At 39.2% G+C, this 20,614-nt stretch overlaps 1 protein-coding gene across 5 annotated transcripts in view; it reads left to right on the top strand.

Annotated features, from left to right (window-relative positions):
• UNC13B (unc-13 homolog B) overlaps nucleotides 1–20,614 on the top strand; it is a 289,854-nt gene that overhangs the window by 222,573 nt on the left and 46,667 nt on the right. For all 5 annotated transcript variants that reach the window (XM_077147811.1, XM_077147810.1, XM_077147808.1 and 2 more), the window contains one exon: nucleotides 12,945–12,991. In XM_077147811.1, coding sequence (XP_077003926.1) covers nucleotides 12,945–12,991 — 47 coding nt within the window. The remainder of the gene's footprint in view (nucleotides 1–12,944; nucleotides 12,992–20,614) is intronic.

Below are 20,614 nucleotides of genomic sequence, written 5' to 3'. Positions count from 1 at the left end.
ATGGGGAAAATACCATGGAACTGGTGGACTGCTTCCTGGCAAAGCACCTCTGTGTTAATGGCATACAGTGCAATGGATACATCAAAGAGGCTTATAGGGCTGGCAAAACCCCTGCTCCCAGGCCCACTGTTGTGAAGCTTGCACATCTAGAGCATAGAGACTTCATCTTGCAGAAATCAATCCTCTTGCAGAATGTAGGGGTCCGGATTGCCACCAGAGAAGAACCAAGCTGGTCACAGGTTGGTAAGACTTCTCAAAAAGAGTCCATATCATTATTGCAACAACAACTTCAGGATCATTGTTGGAATTCTGTAAACCAGAATGAACAAGCTCTTCAGATGGAAATGGTGGACAGAGGACCTATTCCACAAGCATATAAGTTGAGGGCTCAGAATCAAAATAGAGAACCCCAAGCCCCTGCTCAGCAATGTCTTTGCTTCCTACCCAAGAATAATTTAGCAAAGCAAATTGAAGTTTCTACACTGGAGGAAGAAGTAAAAGGAACATCAGGAATAACCCAAGTTATCAGTGGCAACTGTGGTGAACTTTCAGGGAGAAAGTCTTCTCTGTCTACTTTCCATCAACTTGAGGAACCTTCACTACTGTTAACCATGAAAGAGGAGGATTCTGGGAAATCCAAGTTTGTCAAACAGTACAGCCAAGGACTTGAAGTGTGTAAAGTAGCAAAAAGAGAAAATGGCTGCAGCATTGAAAGTGAGGCCAGCACCTGCTTGTCACTGTCTGGGTTGCTGAAGACAGAAAGAGTAAGTGCAGAGGACAAACTCCTGGGCTGTGAAGCTGGGCTTGATGTTCTGAGCTCAAAGCAGCTTGAAGACCTTTTGACAGACGAGTCTAGAAGATTTGCAACTCTGAGCTGTGACAGTATTATGAAGGAAGTTAACATAGGTCCCGAGACTTTCAGTGACATGGTTCATATTGACCTGAATGAGGAGGAGGAATGTGCTGCTCAGGTCCTTAAGGATGTCCTTGACCAGTCCTCTTGCGTTCTGGGTACCTTACAGGAGGATGAAGATGTGGAAATCAAGTTTTACACAAGTAAACTGGGCAAAGTAATTCATCACCTCTGTTCAACTCTGCAGGGTGTGTTTCAGAAGCTGGAGAATAGTGAATCCATCAGTCCTGAAGACTTGGAAAGCAATGAAAGTGGTTCCCAGTCTGAGAACAGTGATAGATTTCTTCGGCCAGTGAGTTCAGAGAGTACCCAGGATTGCTCAGTGGAGAGCCCTGGGAGTCAAGGGAATGAGAGTTTGTTCAGTGTGGTCTCTGGTAGAGAGGCCATCTCCACACATGGAGACCAAACCTCTCAGGACCCCAGCAATCTCTCTCTCGCTTCTAATAGCTCACCTCTTGCATATTCCTTGCCGGGTTTTGCTCTGGCTCCATGTGTAGAAAACAAGACTTGTGCCAGGCCTGAATCTCCTAAGCACACCAGAATAAGCCTAGAGCAAGTGTGTACAGAGACCATCTACCTCAATAAGTGCATCAACAATTTAAAAAATGTTCTAAGAGAGAAAAGACTGAGGCAGAAAAAACTTTTGCATGAGCTAGTCCAGAAGGCAAATCATCTCTCAGTAGAAGACATTCACTCAGGTATTCTAAGATTCTTTTTAATGGGGTCCCAGCTGGCTGGATGTGACCTCCATCTGACCAGCATGATAGCCAGTTTAGTGGTGAGTTCTACAAGGTGATGGAGAAGTCAACTTGAATCAGTCTAAATTGTTCTAGTACAGATTTTAGAATAATCCTGTGGGGATTGCAATGAAAGAGGGTTCTAAAGCAAAAGGAAAAAAGTTCCTGCTTTCAGGGAGCATCCAATCTATTTTGAAAAGTACCTTTTCAGGAATTGATGAAAATGTTAGCATAGACACCAAGAGTCAGAATGCCTGACTCTTTAGCTTGCAGTCTGACATACTGCTAGGCAATGCAGGAACTTGTGCCACCTGTAGTAAACAGGTGGTGGCAGCAGCAGTGACTATGAGATAAGGGAGATTTTCGGAAGCATCAACAAGAGAGCCAAATTTTTGAGTCCTAGACAAGACCCAGTCTAGCCAAGAGCTGCGGCATTAGCAGTGAAGGGGTACCTGGCAGTTGTAACATCCCTTTGGTGCTGGATCCAGGCCTGACTCCATCATTCCATAGGGCAGGAGGGGTAGAATAAGGTAAGCACGCAGGCCAACGTCTCACCAACATACTCTTTTTGTTATGTAGTCAATCATCCTAACCTGATGAATGGATTCATTACAACAGTAGCTGCTACCAGAATGCAGCATTTGAGAAATCAGCTTTCTTCATTGCTCTGATTGGACTCTTTTAAGGTTAAGCTTAGCAGTTGTAGCTTATCATTACCTTAAGTTCTTATTTTTCATCTTTTTTTTCCATTTTAGACATTGTTCAAAGTACTCTCATGTACATTATATAAAATTCAGTTCTTTCATTTCTACTTCTCCACCTAAATAGCTTTTGTCCAGGCTGCCAGGTGACCACCAAAATGCCAAATCTAGTGGTCTATTTTCAGTTATCCTCTTCATCAGCAGCTCGATACAGCTGAACACTTTCTTCTTTTAAACCTTTAAAAAGTCTACAATTCACTAGTTTTTAATATATAATGGAATTATGCAACCATATGCACTAATTGCAGAACATTTTCATCACCCCTTAAAAAAATTCCTTAACAATTATCAGTCACTCTCCAACCCACCTGCCCCTGGCAATCACAAATCTACCTACTATTTCTATGGAGTTGCCTGTTCTGGACATTTCATATAAATAGATTCATACAATGTGTGGCCTTTTGTGTCTGGCTTCTTTCATTTAGCATAATGTTTTCAAGGTTCATCTATGTTTTAGCATGTATCAGTACTTCATTTCTTTTTGTAACCAAATAATATCCTATTGTAATGATACAAAATTTTGCTATCCATTCATCAGTTGATGTATATTTGGGTTGTTTCCTCTTTTTGGTTATTATATATGTTTCTTTACATCCTTATTTACACTTGTTATTGTCTTTTTTAATATAGTCTTCCCAGTGGGTGTGAAGTAATACGTGATTATGATTTGAATTTGCATTTCCCTTAAGACTAATGATGGTGAGCATCTTTTCATGTGCTTATTAGCCATTTGGATATCTTCTTTGGAAAACTGTCTAATTAAATATTTTGCCTATTTTTAAAATTAGGTTGTCTGTCTTTTTGTTGTTGAGTTGTAAGGATTCTTTATATATTCTGGTTATAGTTACCTTACCAGATGTGATTTGTAAATATTATTTCCTGTTCTTTGAGTTGTTTTTTCACTTTCATGATGGTGTCTTTTACACACTAAAATTTTAAATTTTTATAAAGTCAAATTTTTGTATTTTTGCTTGTATCACTTGTGCCTCTGGTGTCATATCTACCAAACTATTGCCTAATCCAAGGTGATAAAAATTTACTCTTGTTTTCTTCTAAGAGTCTTATGATTTTAGCTCTTACATTTAGGACTCTGATCCATTTTGAGTTAATTTTTGGATATGATATGAGGTAGGGGTCCAACTTCATTCTTTTGTATATACAAATTATCCAGTTATCCCAATACCATTTGTTGAATTGTCTTAGTACCCTTGTCTAAAATAAATTGACCATAGATCTAAGAGTTTATTTTTGAACTCTCGATTCTATTCCATTGATCTATAGTCTATGTCTCAATTCCTTCCTTTAAAACACTGTTTCACTTGCCTTCCAGATACCGCTCAGTCTTGTTTCTATTCTGGAATTCTTGGACATTCCTTCTCAGTCTTCTTTGCTGGTCTCTTCTTATCTCCCTTTTCTCCTTGTAGCTTCCCAGGATTCGATCCTGACTTCTTTTTTTTTTTTTTTTTTTAATATTTTTATTGCGAAATCTTTGCACACATACATTCCAGCATGGTATACAATCAGTGGCTTACAATATCATCACGCAGTTGTGTATTCATCATCATGATCATTTTTTAGAACATTTTCATCACTCCAGAAAAAAGAAATAAAAATTTTAAAAAACTCTCATACTTACTATACACCTCACCCTTCCTTCTCAGTGACCACTAGTATTTCCATCTACCTAATTTATTTGCACTTTGTCCACATTTTTTTTTAATCTACATTTTTTTACTCATCTGTCCATACCCTGGATAAAAGGAACATCAGACACAAGATTTTTCACAATCGCACCGTCACACTGTAAATGTTATATCTTTATACAATTGTCTTCAAGAATCAAGGCTACTGGAACACAGCTTAACAGTTTCAGGTACTTCCCTCTAGCTACTCTAATACACCATTTACTAAAAAGGGATATCTGTATAATACATAAGAATAACATCCAGGCTAACCTCTCTACTCTGTTTGAAACCTCTCAGCCATTGAAACTTTATTTTGTCTCATTTCTCTCTTCCCTATTTCAGTCAAGAAGGCTTTCTCAGTCCCAAATGCCAGGTTCCAGCTCATCCAGGGATTTCTGTCCCACATTTCCAGAGAGATTTATACCACTGAGAGCCGTATCCCTCATAAGAGGGAGGGCAATGAGTTCACCTACTGAGTTGGCTTGGAGAGAGAGAGGCCACATCTGAGCAACAAAAGAGGTACTTTAGGGGTGACTCTTAGGCCTAATTCTAAGTGGACTTAGCCTATCCTTTGCAGGAATAAGTTTCATAGGGGTGAACCCCAAGATCAAGGACTTGGCCTATTGATTTGGTTGTCCCCACTGCTTGCAAGAATATCAGAAATTCTCCGAATGGGATAGTTGACTATTTCCACCTTTCTCCCCAGTTCCCCAAGGGGTCTTTGCAAATACTTCTTTATTCACTGCCCAAATTACTCTGGGATTTACTGGGGCATCACACTAACCTGGACAAACCAATAAAATCTCACACCCTATTCAAGAGTCCATGTACTTATCTTTTTTCTTTTTCTTTCTTTTTTTTTTTTTTTTTACATGGGCAGGCACTGGGAATCGAACCCTGGTCCTCGGGCATGGCAGGCAAGCACTCTTACCTGCTGAGCCACTGTGGCCCGCCCAAGAGTCCATGTACTTATGGTGTTCAGTGAAACTGGCCATACAAATTAAATTGGAAATGCACTATCCAAAATATAAATTTTGCACCCAATAAACATGTCTTTCTTTAGCCTCACACAGAAGTTGAAGTTTTAGAATATCGAGAATATCATCCTTTACCCTGTATTCTCATATACCTTAGTCCTATCCAGCTCAGCTCATTCATATCTCTACTCAAAGAATCCTGACTTCTTTTTATTCATTATCACTTCCTAGGTGATCTCTTCCAATCTAATGAGTTTCATGAACACTGCCAGATTTATATCTCCAGCCCAGACCTTTTCCATGAATACCAGACCACAATCTACTTAACACCCCCCACTTGAATTAAATAGGCACCTCAGATTTAACATATTCAAAAGCATTCCAGAAATACTGGCCAAATATACTTTTCTCATCGTTTTCCTTACCAGTACATAGCAAGTTCTTTCTTGTACCTATTCAGGCCCAAATCTGGAGAGTTATTCTTGACTCCGCCTTTTCCTTCTCAACCCACATACAATCCATTAGTCAATTCTACCTACTCTATTTAAAAAAATATCCCTGAACTTACCACTTCTTTTTATTTCCATAGGTATCATCTTGTCTAAGCCACCATTTTCTCTTTTCTAGATTATTGCAGTAGTCTCCTAACTTGCCTCCCTGCCTCTTCCTTGTCCCTCTGTAGTCTCCTCCCCACACCAACCAGAGTAATCCTTATAAAATATGAATCAAATCAGATCAGTTATTTGCCCAGAACCTTCCAGAGATTTTCTTCCTTACTCATAAGGAAATCTAAAATCTTTATAATAGCCTGTAAAGTCCTATTTGAACTGACATTCAATTGTGAACTTGCTGTTCCTCCATACCAATTGTGTTCTTACCTCATGCTTGGCACTAGCTGTATACTCTGCCTGGAATACTTTCTCTTAGAACTCCAAATAGTCTCCTTGATTTCCTTCAGGTCTCTGGTCAGATTACCTTATCAATGAGACTCTCCTCGATAACCTTTTATAAAATTGTGATTGCAATCCCAGCACCATTACTAGGGGGCACTATTTTTCCCTTTACTTGGATTTTTAACCACAGCCTCTATTACACATGACACCATATATATTTCATTTCTTCCAGAGAGCAGACATTGGAATTAGAGAGCCTATTTTGAATTTTAGCTTTGCTACTTGCTGTGACCTCTCTGATTTTCAGTTTAATTGACACAAAAATGGAAACAGTAATACCACAGAGTTGTGAGAAATAAATGTCCTTACTCAAATAAAATCCCAGACACATAATAAGTCTTCAATTAGTGTTAGCTTTTGTCATCATCTTCATCATCATTTTTTTTGTCTGCTTCTTCCACTGTAATAGAAATTTCTCAAGATAAGGGACATTGTTTCATTCATTGCTGCATCACCAGTATCGAGAAAAGTACCTACTGTGCAATAGGTTCTCATAAGTATTTGTTCAATAAGTGAATCTTCACAATAACCCCAAGAGATAGCTGTTTTTTTTATTGTATAGTATAACATATATACAAAGCAAAGAAATAAAAAAGTAATAGTTTTCAAAACACTCTTTAGCAAGTGGTTACAGGACAGATCCGAGTCTGTCATAAGCTACCATATGATCCTCTTATATTTTTTCTTCTAGCTGCTCCAGAATATAGGAGGTTAGAGGGCTTAAATGTTTTTTCTATCATCACAATCGAATTTTTTCCTTCTTTTTTTGTGAAAAATAACATATATAAAAATGCTATAAATTTCAAAGCATAGCGCCACAATTAGCTGTAGAACATATTTCAGAGTTTGACATGGGTTACAATTTCACAATTTTAGGTTTTTATTTCTAGCTGTTCTAAAGTACTGGAGACTAAAGGAAATATCAATTTAATGATTCAGCATTCATATCCATTTGTTAAATCCTATCTTCTATGTATAACTCCACCATCACCTTTGATCTTTCCATCCCTTTCTTTAGGGATGTTTGGGCTATGGCAATTCTAAATTTTTCATATTGGAATGGTCTATCACTAATATGGGGTAGGAGAAGCTGGGCTAGGTTTCAGGACTTATCTGAACCAGGGACCCATCTGGAGGTTGTAGGTTGTTGGAAAGTTACTCTAGTGCATGGACCCCTTGTGGAATCTTATATATTGTCCTAGGTGTTCTTTAGGATTGGCTGTAATGGTCCTGTTTGAGGGTTGGCAGGTTATGATAGGTAGCAAGGTCTAACTGAAGCTTGCATAAGAACAACCCTCAGAGTAGCCTCTCAACTCTATTTGGAGGTAGCTGTTTTTATCTGCTTTTTACAGCTAAAGAAATATAAGTTCAAATAAGTTGAGTGTTTCAAGTCTTGACTTCAAGTTACAGTGGAATTAAAATAATTTTATTGGGCATATTGGAATGATGGGGTTAGGGAGATATATCACTTCCTCATAAATGTACTATCTTTAAGAGTGAGATCATTCTTGGGGGTCAGGAATTTTCTTGCAGCACAGGTGTTCTATAGACATATATTACACTGAAAACTAAATCTGAGTGGAAGAATCCTAAAGCATCCAGGAAGTTAGGAGGCTGGAAAGTTTGATGATTAACAACAAAATATTTTTTTATGTTTGTCCAGTGGGTGGGACAAACTAAATAGCTAGCTCACAGGTTCCAAGGGGTCTGGAAAATAGTACAACCTACTAGCTATGAGCAAGAGGCACTTTCTTAGAAAGGCTGCTATTCTCTATGCCCTGAAAATTTGCAGGTTCCTTTTACTACATTCAAGAATATTTTACTGATAATGTAGTGGGCACCCAACAAATGCTAGGGGATGTGCTAAACCCTCAGGCTACAGAGGTGAATAATATATACAATGCTTGCTCTCGAGGAGTTTACAGTGTCCTAAAAGAGCTGTTTTACAGATAATTACAGTAGAACATCATAAATACTGTCACAGAGGTATGCTTTGGGTATCATGGGCACTTTAGAGAGAGGCACTTAATTTTGCCTTTCAGGAGGAAGGCAGATAAAGAAATTTTCACAGGGGCGTTAATATTTGAGCTAAGTCTTAAAGTATAAGCCGGAGCCTACCCAGTAGACAAGAGAGATGTAGGAGGGAGGTTTGCAGAGTCTCAGAGATGAGATGGACCGAATTCAGTAAGATTTGAATATAGGGCACGTGTAAAGGAGTGGAAAGAAAGTAAACTAGAAAGGTAGGGAGAGCACAAATGTTGAAACACCTTATGTGCTATAATGAGAAACTTGAATTTTATAGCAACGGTGATGGGGAGCAATTTGAAGGGATTAAGCAAAGAAAAAGTGTGACCATAATTTCGAACTAGAAAATGTGGAGGATGGATTGGAGAGGAACAAGTCAAATGGGTTTGGAGTCTCATGTTACAGTCCAGATAAGAGATGTTGAGAGTCTGGACTAGGGCAGTGGCAGTTTGAAATGGAAGGACAGGAATGGATGCCTAAGATATTTAGAAAGTAGAATATATAAGGATTTCCTGACTAGGGACGGGATAGAGAGAGGGAGGAATATCAGAGTCTCAGGTATAGGTTACAGAAAGAAGGAAGAGTTTGAAAGAGGAAGATGCGTTTACTGTTTTTGAACATGTTGAATTTGAACTAACATAGGATACCCACATGATATCCAACATCATAGGCAGTTGCTGTATGTTGGGATAAAGTAAGTTTCCAAAGGTTAGGTATAACTGCTTTGAGAAGCATAAGAGGTGATTGACTAGTGAAATGGGGAAAGGCTTTCCAAATGACAGAGTCCAGTTGAGGTTTAAAGTCTGCGTCTATTTGCTATGTTTCTCATCTGTTCAGAGGTGAAATTTTGTCAAGGCATGATATATTAAGTTCTAGGGCATTAACTCTTTGTTGGATGGACATCAGGGAAGGCTTTGCAGAACTGTGCTTTGGAGGAGAAATTAGATTTTATCTTGTGGAAAGGAGATATGAAGTGCTGTTTTAGGAACAAAATGAATTCTGATTCTGATGCAACAGAATGAGTAAATAAATACTTAGAGTTTTGAGTATGTGACCTATTTGGGAAACAATGCTGTTGTTGGAAAGTAGATTGTAAGAAATGTGTGTGCGGTCAGGAAGGAAGAGTGGAGGGGAATTTTGGGATGGGAGCTAGATCATGGCTAGCCTTGGCAGCTTGCCAACAGATTGGATTTTATTATTTAAACATTGTGGAGAGGTTTGGGGGAACAGAAGGACACACAGTAACTTTTCATGGCAGGTGGAATGTATTTAGATAGTGGAGGAAGAGAAGAACATTTCTGATTTGAGTCACAGGGTCAGTTAAAGTGTGCTTTGCCTAATCTTATTATTCAAAGGGCATTGAATATTCTGGGAGAGGTGAGAGTAGATGTAGAAAAGATGTCCCCATTCTAGGAAGTGTCTTTTTCATCTCATCTGCCTTTCTATAGCTGCACTGTTTGGGAGGATTCCTAGTCCTGAGTTCATTGTTCTGTGTGGACAGGTGACCCACTGGGCTATCAGAAATAGCTTGGAAAACATAAGAAACTTGTGAATTTGTTTCTTAAATTCTCTCTTCCAACTATATGATACTATATCAGTGAGTTTCTAAAAAGGAGGGAAAAGAAAGCGATTGGCCCACAAGTGAATGAATTTTCCTTAGAGGGGGAAACCTGTGAGCCTATCTATGTATAACCTAAAAAGCAATGTGGTCTCGGACAGCAGGAAAGGAGTAATCTATGGACTTTATTCCTCTCTCACTGTGCCTTGCTTGAGTCCTTCTGGAAGTGTCAGTTTACTTTGGTGTGTTGTTCTGGGTTTGCTCGATAATCAGGCCTGAGATTGCAGTGAGAGTCTTGTTGTCCAGGTCATGGTGACTTCTATTAAGGCAGTAAACATTTGGTACCACAGTGTCTATAGTCCTTCAGCATTATATCCTGGCCTTAACTAGAATCTGGGAAAAACCAGCCAAGACTTGCTGGACAAACTCATGGCAAAGCTCATACTGTAAAAGGGAAAGGGCTCAGCCAACAGATCTTTGGGTTTTGAGACTTATCCAAGATCCAGGATGAGTTCACGTGGCCACTGAGGAAGGAGTTCACTCTGTGCTCAGCCAGCTTAGATAGCCTGTTGGAGTGACCCTTGGGTAACAGTGCTGTTTCTGTGCCTTGAAGGCCATAGATGTAGGCTTCTTTGGGGGGGGGGGGGGGGGGAAGTGACTGGAATCCCCGGGTAGGTGTTGTCTTTGGTTTCAGTAGCCCCTGAAATGTTCAAAACTGAAATGCAAGGGTGAGCAAATACAGGAGGTAATGATTCTTGGAGCTTGTCAGCTAGGCTCTGTGAACTTCCCAGGTGTTTAGAGGGCCAGTGCCTCTCCTCTATGTCCTCTAAGTTTAGGTGGCATTTTCTTTGGGTTCCCTGCTGTGAACTGAATCTACTAACCTCTCTGCCGTTTTTTTCTGCTCTTTTTCTCCTTGCAGAAGGAAAGCGAGGAATCCTTCAGGTGGTGCTTCTGGTCCCTTTGGGCCCTTTTTGTTTCTATTCTCCACCCTTCCTTCCTGAGCATGGTGTGTGTGTGTGTATGTGTGTGTGTGCATGCACATGCAGTCTGTGCTTCTGAGCTCATGCAGACAGTCTGTTTCTCTCTAAAGCAGTTTGTATGCATGCTCCATGCTTGTGTGTGCTCCTGCAGACATCCCTGGAGCACAATATGAGAATGTGTGTGCCAGCATGGGTGTGCATTCAACATAGCATGTGTGTGCTTATACTTGTACTCAGTTTGACTCCTCCAGACACTGTGATTGCTCTTCCCTGCTCCCCACTCAACAAAGTTTGTGTCCTTTTCTACCTGTTGCTGCTGTCTCTGGCATATGCTACAAACCCTCACTGAGCCCAGCATGCATGCAAACTCTGTATTTGAGTTGCTGCAAACATTTTGTGCCTCTTGCCTGGGGCCCTAAGTGTGTATGTGCTTTGTTCTTGTGACTTCCTGACCTCTCTGTGAGCACAAGCTTCTGTGAACCTGTTGCATGGTTCCTCCATTCTGTGTGAATGCAAAGTATACTAATGTTCTGTGCCTGTGAGCAATGGATCTTGAAGACTGAGTGTTTGCTTTGCCTGTGAGTGGCGTGGGGTTGGGGGACTCTAAAGGACTGTGAATTCTCCCCACACGGATATATGCCCATGTTCTATAGCTAAAAGTACAGAATCTATGCTCATATTTCCGTCTGGACACTAGTTGTGTTTATGAATAATGTACTTCCTGTAGACACTTTGACCTCCTCCAACTTACTGACCCCTCCCCCCCAAATTCCCTGTGTGTGCATACTTTGTACTTGTGTGTGTAGGCTCCTGCAGACATGGGAAACCTGCTTAGCACAGTAAATGTGCATGATCAAAGTCTGTGAGCCCTGGCTTCCAAAGACTTCTTATGCCTTTGTTTCTTTAAGCCCAGTGGTTTCTGACAAGCATCTAATTCTGGGCAGTAAATAAGAATTTGCTCAGTACAATTACTGTTTCCTAAGGAAAGATAAGTTTTGGCTGGTAGGATCTGGGGATTTGGAGATGAACTTCCCTGCCCCAACGATCACAGGAGACTTTTTTCCCATTACTTCTTGCCTGCTGTTGCTTCTTCTACCACATCATTGCCTTTTGCTTCATACACTTCTGGTGGCCTTTTGGGCCTGGCCCTCCGTTTACCAGTATCATCCCACCCAAAGAACCAGGACATTAGGCAAATGAGGTGGAATGGGGCCTGAAAGGCTGTGGACAGTAGGCAGACAGCCTTGATTAGAGTACAGACAACCCAAGAACGGTGTTACTGAGAAGGATCTTAGATCCAAAGTTCACCTTGAACCTATTGCTGACCCAAGGTAATTCTTGCTCATATTTCCATTACTTGTTAGTATTGTCCTATCTCTCCCTATTCTTCTCTGTCCATAACTCTCCTAAAACTAAAGCTAAAGCTAAACAGCTTACTTCTCTCTCCCTTGTTGTAGAGCTCATTTGATCCAGGATAGATAGCTGGAGGCAGGGAAGCTGTTGGAGGTATAGGGGAATAAGAACGTGCAGAAGCTCCAGGCCTGTTAGCACCAGAACCGATTGTTCCTAAATTGCATTTACCATTGGTTCTCTAGTGAGCCCTTGGCAGCTCTGAAACAATCTCCTCTGCACACTGTTTAAAGGATTTGCTTTTTGTGTGTGTGTGGAAACCTTTAAAGGTATTTTTTGAATTGTTCCTTCCTTTAATTATTTGGTGTCTCAATTTTCAGCCATATCACCAGAATGATAACTCACTGTCTTATCTGCTCTGGATCATCTTATTATATAGAGTTTATCAAATGCCTAAGAGATATAGATAGTATGTACACATGTGTTCAGTGTCAGTGACTCAGGGGTTCAAAGAACCCAAGCCAAGTCAAGTCATAGTATGAGAAGGGAATCCGGAAGGGCTGGGCTTGACTCTGGCTGCAGCCAGACAAGCCTAGAAATTACGGCTAGAAGACCTGACTCTACAAATTTGTCCTTTTGCTTTAGTGAGGCCTGGAAGCATAAGTGAACCTTATTATAGGCTTAACTTACTGCTGTCTATACCAATGAGGGGATAGGAGTTCTGGCAGCTATCACACTCCCAGTGGACCAATCTCAATGAGTTTAGCCTATGTCCTTTCTCTTCCCTGGGGATAAGGGAGATGTAATAAGATTACAGCAGTCTTCTTAATTGCCCTGGCTGATCAAATCATTGCCTTTGACATCAGGTTGGCTATGTTACCACATAGTGTATGTGACTGACAGTGTCCTGAGCTTCCTACTTTATTGGTCACTGCTCTACCTATAGGCAGTTGCCAGTATTTCCCAGGGTCTAACTTTCTTGTTGTTCTTAATTTCTTTTTAAAGATTCCAGATGATGATGACTCCTCTCTCCCCCAGTGGCTCCCTGAAGGGTAAGTGATTCCTTGCAAGTTGTTTGTCGATTTTATATAGCCTCTCTTATGGCTTTTAGCTTTATTCCAGGAAGCAGAGGAGACAGTTCTATAAGCTGGTTCATGGGGAAAGAAGAGGTTCTGCTGTAGGTTGGTTGGTTCTCTGGGTCACTGCAGGCTGATTCCTCAGAGGCAGAAGAGGAAGCTTTGCAGAGTTGTTCACCTGGGGCAGGGGAGGGAACTTCGGGGCTCTTCCATCTTTGCCTCTGAAATTTCTAATCCATTGCAGCAAAGTGATGATAAATCCTTCAGGTAGAAGAAGGAGGAAACTAGAAAAATATCTGCATTTATATACACTGTCTTTCTGTTCCATTGTTGAGAGGAAACAGAACAATGTAGCTGATCGATTAGATTACTCCCTGGGCTCCGTCCTGCTTCAACTTTTGAGTCACATAGTCGCTTCACTTCAGCCTAGACATAAGCAGCACCCCTTCTGAGCTATTTATGTCCTACCTGTGTTTCTTGTCTGGAGTTTCAGACCTGTGTGATTTGCACCAGAGAGTCATTTTAAAGCTGTTCAACTGTTGCCTGTAACTGACTATTCTTAAGAGAGGCAAGAGTTTAAAGAGTGCCCCCCACCCCACATACGCACACACTGCCGATTAGTTTTCAGCACCTTCTCTCCTTGCCTTTCAGGGGCCTTCTGATATCAAAGTTCTCAATTGCTTCCTCCTCACTAGTGGCCAGGAAGGAAGGCAGATTAGATCATAAGTTATCTACTGCATTTTTACATGCTCTTTTTCCTTTCTTTACTCAAAGAAATCAAATTAATCATGTGAATGAGCTAACACCCCCCCCCCCCTTTAAATCAAAACCTCATTTATGTTACAGAAAATTTTTTGGTCTAAAGTGGTACTTATTGTAGTATTTAAAATCTGGCATCATTTGCTTTTCCAATAGGCTTTAGTGTTTTTCTCCTAATAATAATAAAACCTGTCCATGCAAATGGAAAATATCCAAGCAGTTTTTTTTTTTTTTTTTTTTTTTAAAGAGAGAGGGAGGAAGGGAAGGAAAGACAGAGAGAAGGAAGGAAGGATGGAAGGAAGGAAGGGAGGAAGAAAGGGAAACATCTTTAAACATTTTCTTGTTTTATTATATTTTGTTTGTTTGTTTGTTTTTTACATGGGCTGGGGCCGGGAATCGAACCGAGGTCCTCCGGCATGGCAGGCAAGCACTCTTGCCCGCTGAGCCACCGCGGCCCGCCTCCAAGCAGTTTTAAATGTAACCATTCAGATGTTTCTAAATGTTCTTCTATAGTCATCTTTTCTTTCTTTCAGCTTAGTGCGTAGAAGCTGTTCACAGTACAGACTTTTCTAGACCTGGTAGCTTTATTGAAAACAAAGCCCAGTGCCTGTGCTTAGGGAGCTATTTTATCAGAAATCAGCATATTGGGATGCTGGTTCCAACTCCTAAACTTGACCCAGTTCTTTGTATACCTGGCAGCACCTTACTTATTCTTCTGGGACATTTCTTCTTCTGTTCGTTTTTTGGGGGGGTGGGATTGGGGCAGACATTTCTTCTTTTATACTAGATGTGGTCACAACTTTTCCACCCATCTTCCCCACCTTATTGCTCTCATCAAAACTAAGTACATAGTTCTTTTTATAGAGGCCCAAAATGTCAGCACCCAAAAGGCCAGAGAGATTTTGTAGTCCATCCCCTTCATTTTATAGAAGTAATACAGGGTCTGGGTAAAGGGAGGGACTTAGGCAGAGGGTTTTATAGAAATGATGCAAGGTCTGAATAGAGGGAGGAATTTTAGCAAAGGGCATGTGGTGAATTTTAGAAGAGTAGAAGCCAGGTCTTCTCACTGTAAGGACATCCTCTGTTTTTATTTTAATTTTTTTGAAGTTCTTTCATTTACTTTTTTTTTTTTTTTGAATTTTTATTTATACAACATACAAGTACATACATTCTTAACATACGAAATTCCATACATGGTGTACAGACAATGGCTAGCAATATCATCACATAGTTGTATATTTATCATCATGATCATTTTTTAGAACATTTGTGTCACTCCAGAAAAAGACATAAAAGGAAAAAAGAAAAAATTCATGCATACCATACCTCTTACCCCTCCCTCTCATTGACCACTACTATTTCCATCTATCCAATATATATATTTTTAATTTTAACATTTGTTCCCTTGTTACTTATTTATTTTTAATCCATGTGTTTTACTCATCTGTCCATACCGTAGCTAAAAGGAGCATCAGACACAAGGTGTTCACAATCACATAGTCACATTGCAAAAGCTGTATCATTATACAATCATCTTCAAAAACATGGCTACTGGAACACAGCTGTACAGTTTCAGGCACTTCCCTCTAGCCTAATATACCCTAATCTAAAAAGCGGATATCTATATAATGCATAAGAATAACCTCCAGAATAACCTCTTGACGCTGTTTGAAATCTATTAGCCAGATGCTTTATTTTGTCTCATTTCTCTCTTCCCCCTTTTGGTCCAGAAGGTTTTCGCAATCCCTTGATGCTGAGTCCCAGCTCATTCTAGGATTTCTGTCCCACATTGCCAGGGGGGTTTATACCCCTGGGAGTCATGTCCTATGTAGAGAGAGAAGGGGAGGGCAGTGAGTTTGTTTGCAGTGTTGGCTGAGAGAGAGATAGGCCACATCTGAGCAACAAAAGAGGTTTTCTGGGGGGTGACTCTTAGGCCTAATTTTTTTTTTCAATCTACAAATTTATTTTAACATTTGTTCCCCCTATTATTTATTTATTTTTAATCCATATGTTTTACTTATCTGTCCATAAAGTAGATAAAAGGAGCATCAGACACAGGGTTTTCACAATCATACAGTCACATTGCGAAAGCTATGTATTATTATACAGTCATCTTCAAGAAACATGGCTTCCGGAACACAGCTCTACATTTTCAGGCAGTTCCCTCTAGCCTCTCTGTTATGCCTTAACTAAAAAGATGATAACTATTTAATGCGTAAGAATAACCTCCAGGATAACCTCTTGGCTCTGTTTGGCATCTCCCAGCCATTGATACTTTACTTTGTTTCATTTCTCTCTTACCCCTTTGGGTCAAGAAGGTTTTCTCAATCCCTTGATGCTGAGTCTCAGCTCATTCTAGGATTTCTGTCCCATGTTGCCAGGAAGGTACACACCCCTGGAAGTCATGTCCCATGTAGAGAGGGGGAAGGCAGTGAGTTTGTTTGTCAGGTTGGCTGAGAGAGAGAGAGGTCACATCTGAGCAACAGAAGAGGTTCTCTTGGGGATGACTCTTAGGCCTAATTTTAAGTAGGCTTAGTCTATCCTTTGCAGGGATAAGTTTCATATGAACAATCCCCAAAATTGAGGGCCTGGCCTATTGATTTGGTTGTCCCTACTGCTTGTGAAAATATCAGGAATTCTCCAAATGGGGAAGTTGAATTTTCCTCTTTCTCACCGTTCCCCCAAGGGGACTTTGCAAATACTTCTTTATTCACTGTTCAAATCACTCTGGGATTTATCGGTGCATCCCTCTGGACAAACCTACAAAATCTCATGCCCTATTCAATGTTCTATGTATTTATGGTGTTCAGTTAACCTGTCCATATAAGTTATATTAGGAAATTCACTAGTCAAAATATAAATTTTGTGCCAAATAAACATTTTTTGCTTTAATCTCACATACAAGTTAAAGTCTTATAATATGAATTACCATCTATTTTCAACACCCTGCCGTATGGACATTCCTTTGTTCTTCCTCATGCAGAAACATTTTTTTTTTTTTTTACATGAACAGGCACTGGGAATCAAACCCTGGGTCTCCAGCATGGCAGGTGAGAATTCTGCCTGCTGAGCCACCATGGTCCACCTGCAAAAACGTTTTTTAATTTGTACATTTAGTCACTATCGTACACTCTAGGCATTCCTAGATTATACCATGTCGGTCTTTATTGTCTATCTTTTCTTCTGGTTTCATTTGTGCCCCCAGCCCTCGTCCCTCTATCATTCTCACATTCAGTTTCATTCAATATACTAACATTATTGTGCTTCAAATAGGAAGTATTGTACTATCTATTTCTGAATTTTTACAATCAGTCCTGTTGCACAATCTGTATCCATTCAGCACCAATTACCCACTATTTTCCGTATTTCTATCTCCTGATGGCCTCTGTTCTTAACTGAAATTCTCCAAGTTCATTAATTAATGTTAGTTCATATCAGTGAGACCGTACAGTATTTGTCCTATTGTTTCTGACTAATATCACTCAGCATAATGTCCTCAAGGTCCACCCACGTTGTTACATGCTTTATGACTTTATTCTGTCTTACAGCTACGTAATATTCTGTTTATGCATATACCACAGCTTGTTTAGCTATTTGTCTGTTCATGGACATTTAGGCTGATTCCATCTCTTGGCAATTATAAATAATGCTGCTATAAACATTGGTGTGCAAATGTCCATTTGTGTCCTTGCCCTCATGTCTTCTGAATAGTTACCTAGCATTGGTATTGACGGATCATATGGCAATTCTATACTTAGCTTCCTGAGGAACTGCCAAACTGCCTTTCACAGTGGTTGTACCATTTTACATTCCTACCAGCAGTGGGTAAATTTGCCTCTTTCTCCACATCCACGCCAGCATTTGTTGTTTTCTGTTTTATTGATAATGGCCATCCTGGTGGGTGTGAGATGATACTTCATTGTGGTTTTGATTTGCATTTCCCTAATAGCCAGGGAAGTTGAGCATCTTTTCATGTGCTTTTTAGTCATTTGTAGTTCCTCTTCTGAGAAGTGTCTGTTATGTCTTTTGCCCATTTTGTAATTAGGTTGTTTGTCTTTTTATTGTTAAATTGAACAATCTCTTTATATATTCTGGATAGTAGAACCTTATCTGATGTATCATTTCCAAATATTGACTCCCATTGTATAGGCTGTCTTTTTACTTTCTTGACAAGTTCTTTGATGCACAAAAGTGTTTAAATTTGAGAAGTTCCTATTTATCTATTTCTTTCTTTGATGCTCATGCTTTGGATACAAGATCTAGGAAACCACCTCCTATTATACCGGTATTATAAGGTATTTCCCTACATTTTCTTCTATAAGTTTTATGGTCTTAGATCTAATGTTTAGGTCTTTGATCCATTTTAAGTTGAGTTTTGTATAGGGTGTGATATATGGATCCTCTTTCATTCTTTTGCATGTGGTTATCCAGTTTTCCAAGCACCCTTTGTTGAAGAGATTGTTCTGTCCAAGGTGAGTTGGCTTGACTACCTTATCAAAGATCAATTGTCCATAGATGAGAGGGTCTATATCTGAACACTATTCAATTCCATTGGTCAGTATATCTATCTTTATTCCACTGCCATGCTGTCTTGACCACTGTAGTTTCATAATAGGCCTTAAAGTCAGGTAGTGTGAGACCTCTGACTTCATTTTTCTTTCTCAGGATATTTTTAGCTATTTGGGGCACCCTGCTATTCCAGATAAATTTGGTTATTAGTTTTTCTATTTCTGCAAAGTAAATTTTGCGGATTTTAATTGATATTGCATTGAATCTATGAGTCAATTTAGGGAGAACTGACATCTTAACTATATTTAGTTTTCTAATCCATGAACATGGTATGCCCTTATTTAGGTCTTTTGTGATTTCTTTTAGCAATTTCTTGTAGTTTTTTTTGTGTGTGTAGGTCTTTTGTATCCTTGGTTAAATTTATTCCTAAATATTTTATTCTTTTGGTTGCAATTGTAAATGGAATTTTTTTCTTGATTCCCCCCTCAGATTGCTCATTACTAGTGTATAGAAACACTACAGATTTTTGAGGTTGCTCTTGTAACCTGCCACTTTGCTGTACTCATTTATTGGCTCTGCTAGTTTTGCTGTGGATTTTTCTGCATTTTTGACATATAGTATCATATCATCTGCAAACAGTGAAATTTTTACTTCTTCCTTTCCAACTTTGTTGCCTTGTATTTCTTTTTCTTGTCTTAATTGCTCTCGCTAGAACTTCCAACACAATGTTGAATAACAATGGTGATAGTGGACATCCTTGTCTTGTTCCTGATCTTAAGGGGAAAGTTTTCAGTTTTTCCCCATTGAGGACGATGTTAGCTGTGGGTTTTCATATATTCCCTTTAACATGTTGAGAAAGTTCTCTTCTATTCCAATCCTTTTGAAGTGTTTTCAGCAAGAAAGGATGTTGGATTTTGTCAAATGCTTTTTCTCCATCAATCGAGATGATCATGTGGTTTTTCTGCTTTGATTTTTTGATATGGTGTATTACATTAATTGATTTTCTTATATTGAACCATCCTTGCATACCTGGGATGAATCCTACTTGGTCATGGTCTGTAATACTTTTTTTTTTTTTTTTTTTTTTAAGACAAACAAAATTGTGCTGCTGGATTTGATTTGTAAGAATTTTGTTGAGGATTTTTGCATCTATATTCATTAAAGAGATTGGTCTATAATTTTCTTTTCTTGTAGTATCTTTGTATGGCTTTGGTATGAGGATGGTGTTGGCTTCATATAATGAGTTAGGTAGCTTTCCCTCCTTTTCAGTTTTTTTGGAGAGTTTGAGCAGAACTAGTACTAATTCTTTCTTGAATATTTGGTAGAATTCACATGTGAGGCCATCTGGTCCTGGAATTTTCTTTTTTGGGAGCTTCTTAATGACTAATTCAATTTCTTTACTTGTGATTGTTTTGTTGAGGTCATCTATTTCTTCTCGAGTCAGTGTTGGTTGTTCATGCCTTTCTAGGTAATTGTCCATTTCATCTACGTTGTCTAGTTTATTAGCATAAAGTTTTTCATAGTATCCTCTCATTACCTCCTTTATTTTTGTGGATTCAGTGGTTATGTCTCCTCTTGCATTTCTCATTTTATTTATTTCCATCTTCTCTCTTCTTCTTTTTGTCAACCTTGCTAGGAATCCATCAATCTTATTGATTTTCTTATAGAACCAACTTTTGGTTTTGTTAATTTTCTTGATTGTTTTCATATTCTCAATTTCATTTATTTCTACTTCTAATCTTTGTTATTTCTTTCCTTTTGCTTGCTTTGGGGTTATTTGCTGTTCTTTCTCTAGTTCTACCAAGTGAACAGTTAATTCCTCGATTTTTGCTCTTTCTTCTTTTTTAATATGGGCATTTAGGGCAGTAATCCCTCTTAGCACTGCCTTTGCTAAATCCCATACATTTTGATATGTTATTTTTCATTTTCATTTGCCTTGAGATATTTTTTGATTCCTCTTGTAGTTTCTTCCTTGACCCACTGGTTGTTTAAGAGTGTGTTGTTTAGCTTCCATATATTTGTGAATTTTCTGGCCCTCGCACTGTTATTGATTTCCAACTTCATTCCTTTATGATCCGAGAAAGTGTTTTGTATGATTTCAATCTTTTTAAGTTTATTGAGACTTGCTTTGTGACCCAGCATATAGTGTGTTCTTGAGAATGATCCATGAGCACTTGAGAAAAAGGTGTATCCTGCTGTTGTGAGGTGCAATGTTCTATAAATGTCTGTGAAGTCTAGTTCATTTATTGTATTATTCAAATTCTCTGTTTCTTTATTGATCCTCTGTCTAGATGTTCTTTCCATTGATGAGAGTGGGGAATTGAAGTCCCC

This window comes from Tamandua tetradactyla, chromosome 2 (assembly GCF_023851605.1).
Source record: "Tamandua tetradactyla isolate mTamTet1 chromosome 2, mTamTet1.pri, whole genome shotgun sequence".
In the NCBI taxonomy this organism is placed as follows: Eukaryota; Metazoa; Chordata; class Mammalia; order Pilosa; family Myrmecophagidae; genus Tamandua; species Tamandua tetradactyla.
Note: the sequence above shows the minus strand (reverse complement) of the source record. Positions and strands in the feature narration are given on the sequence as shown.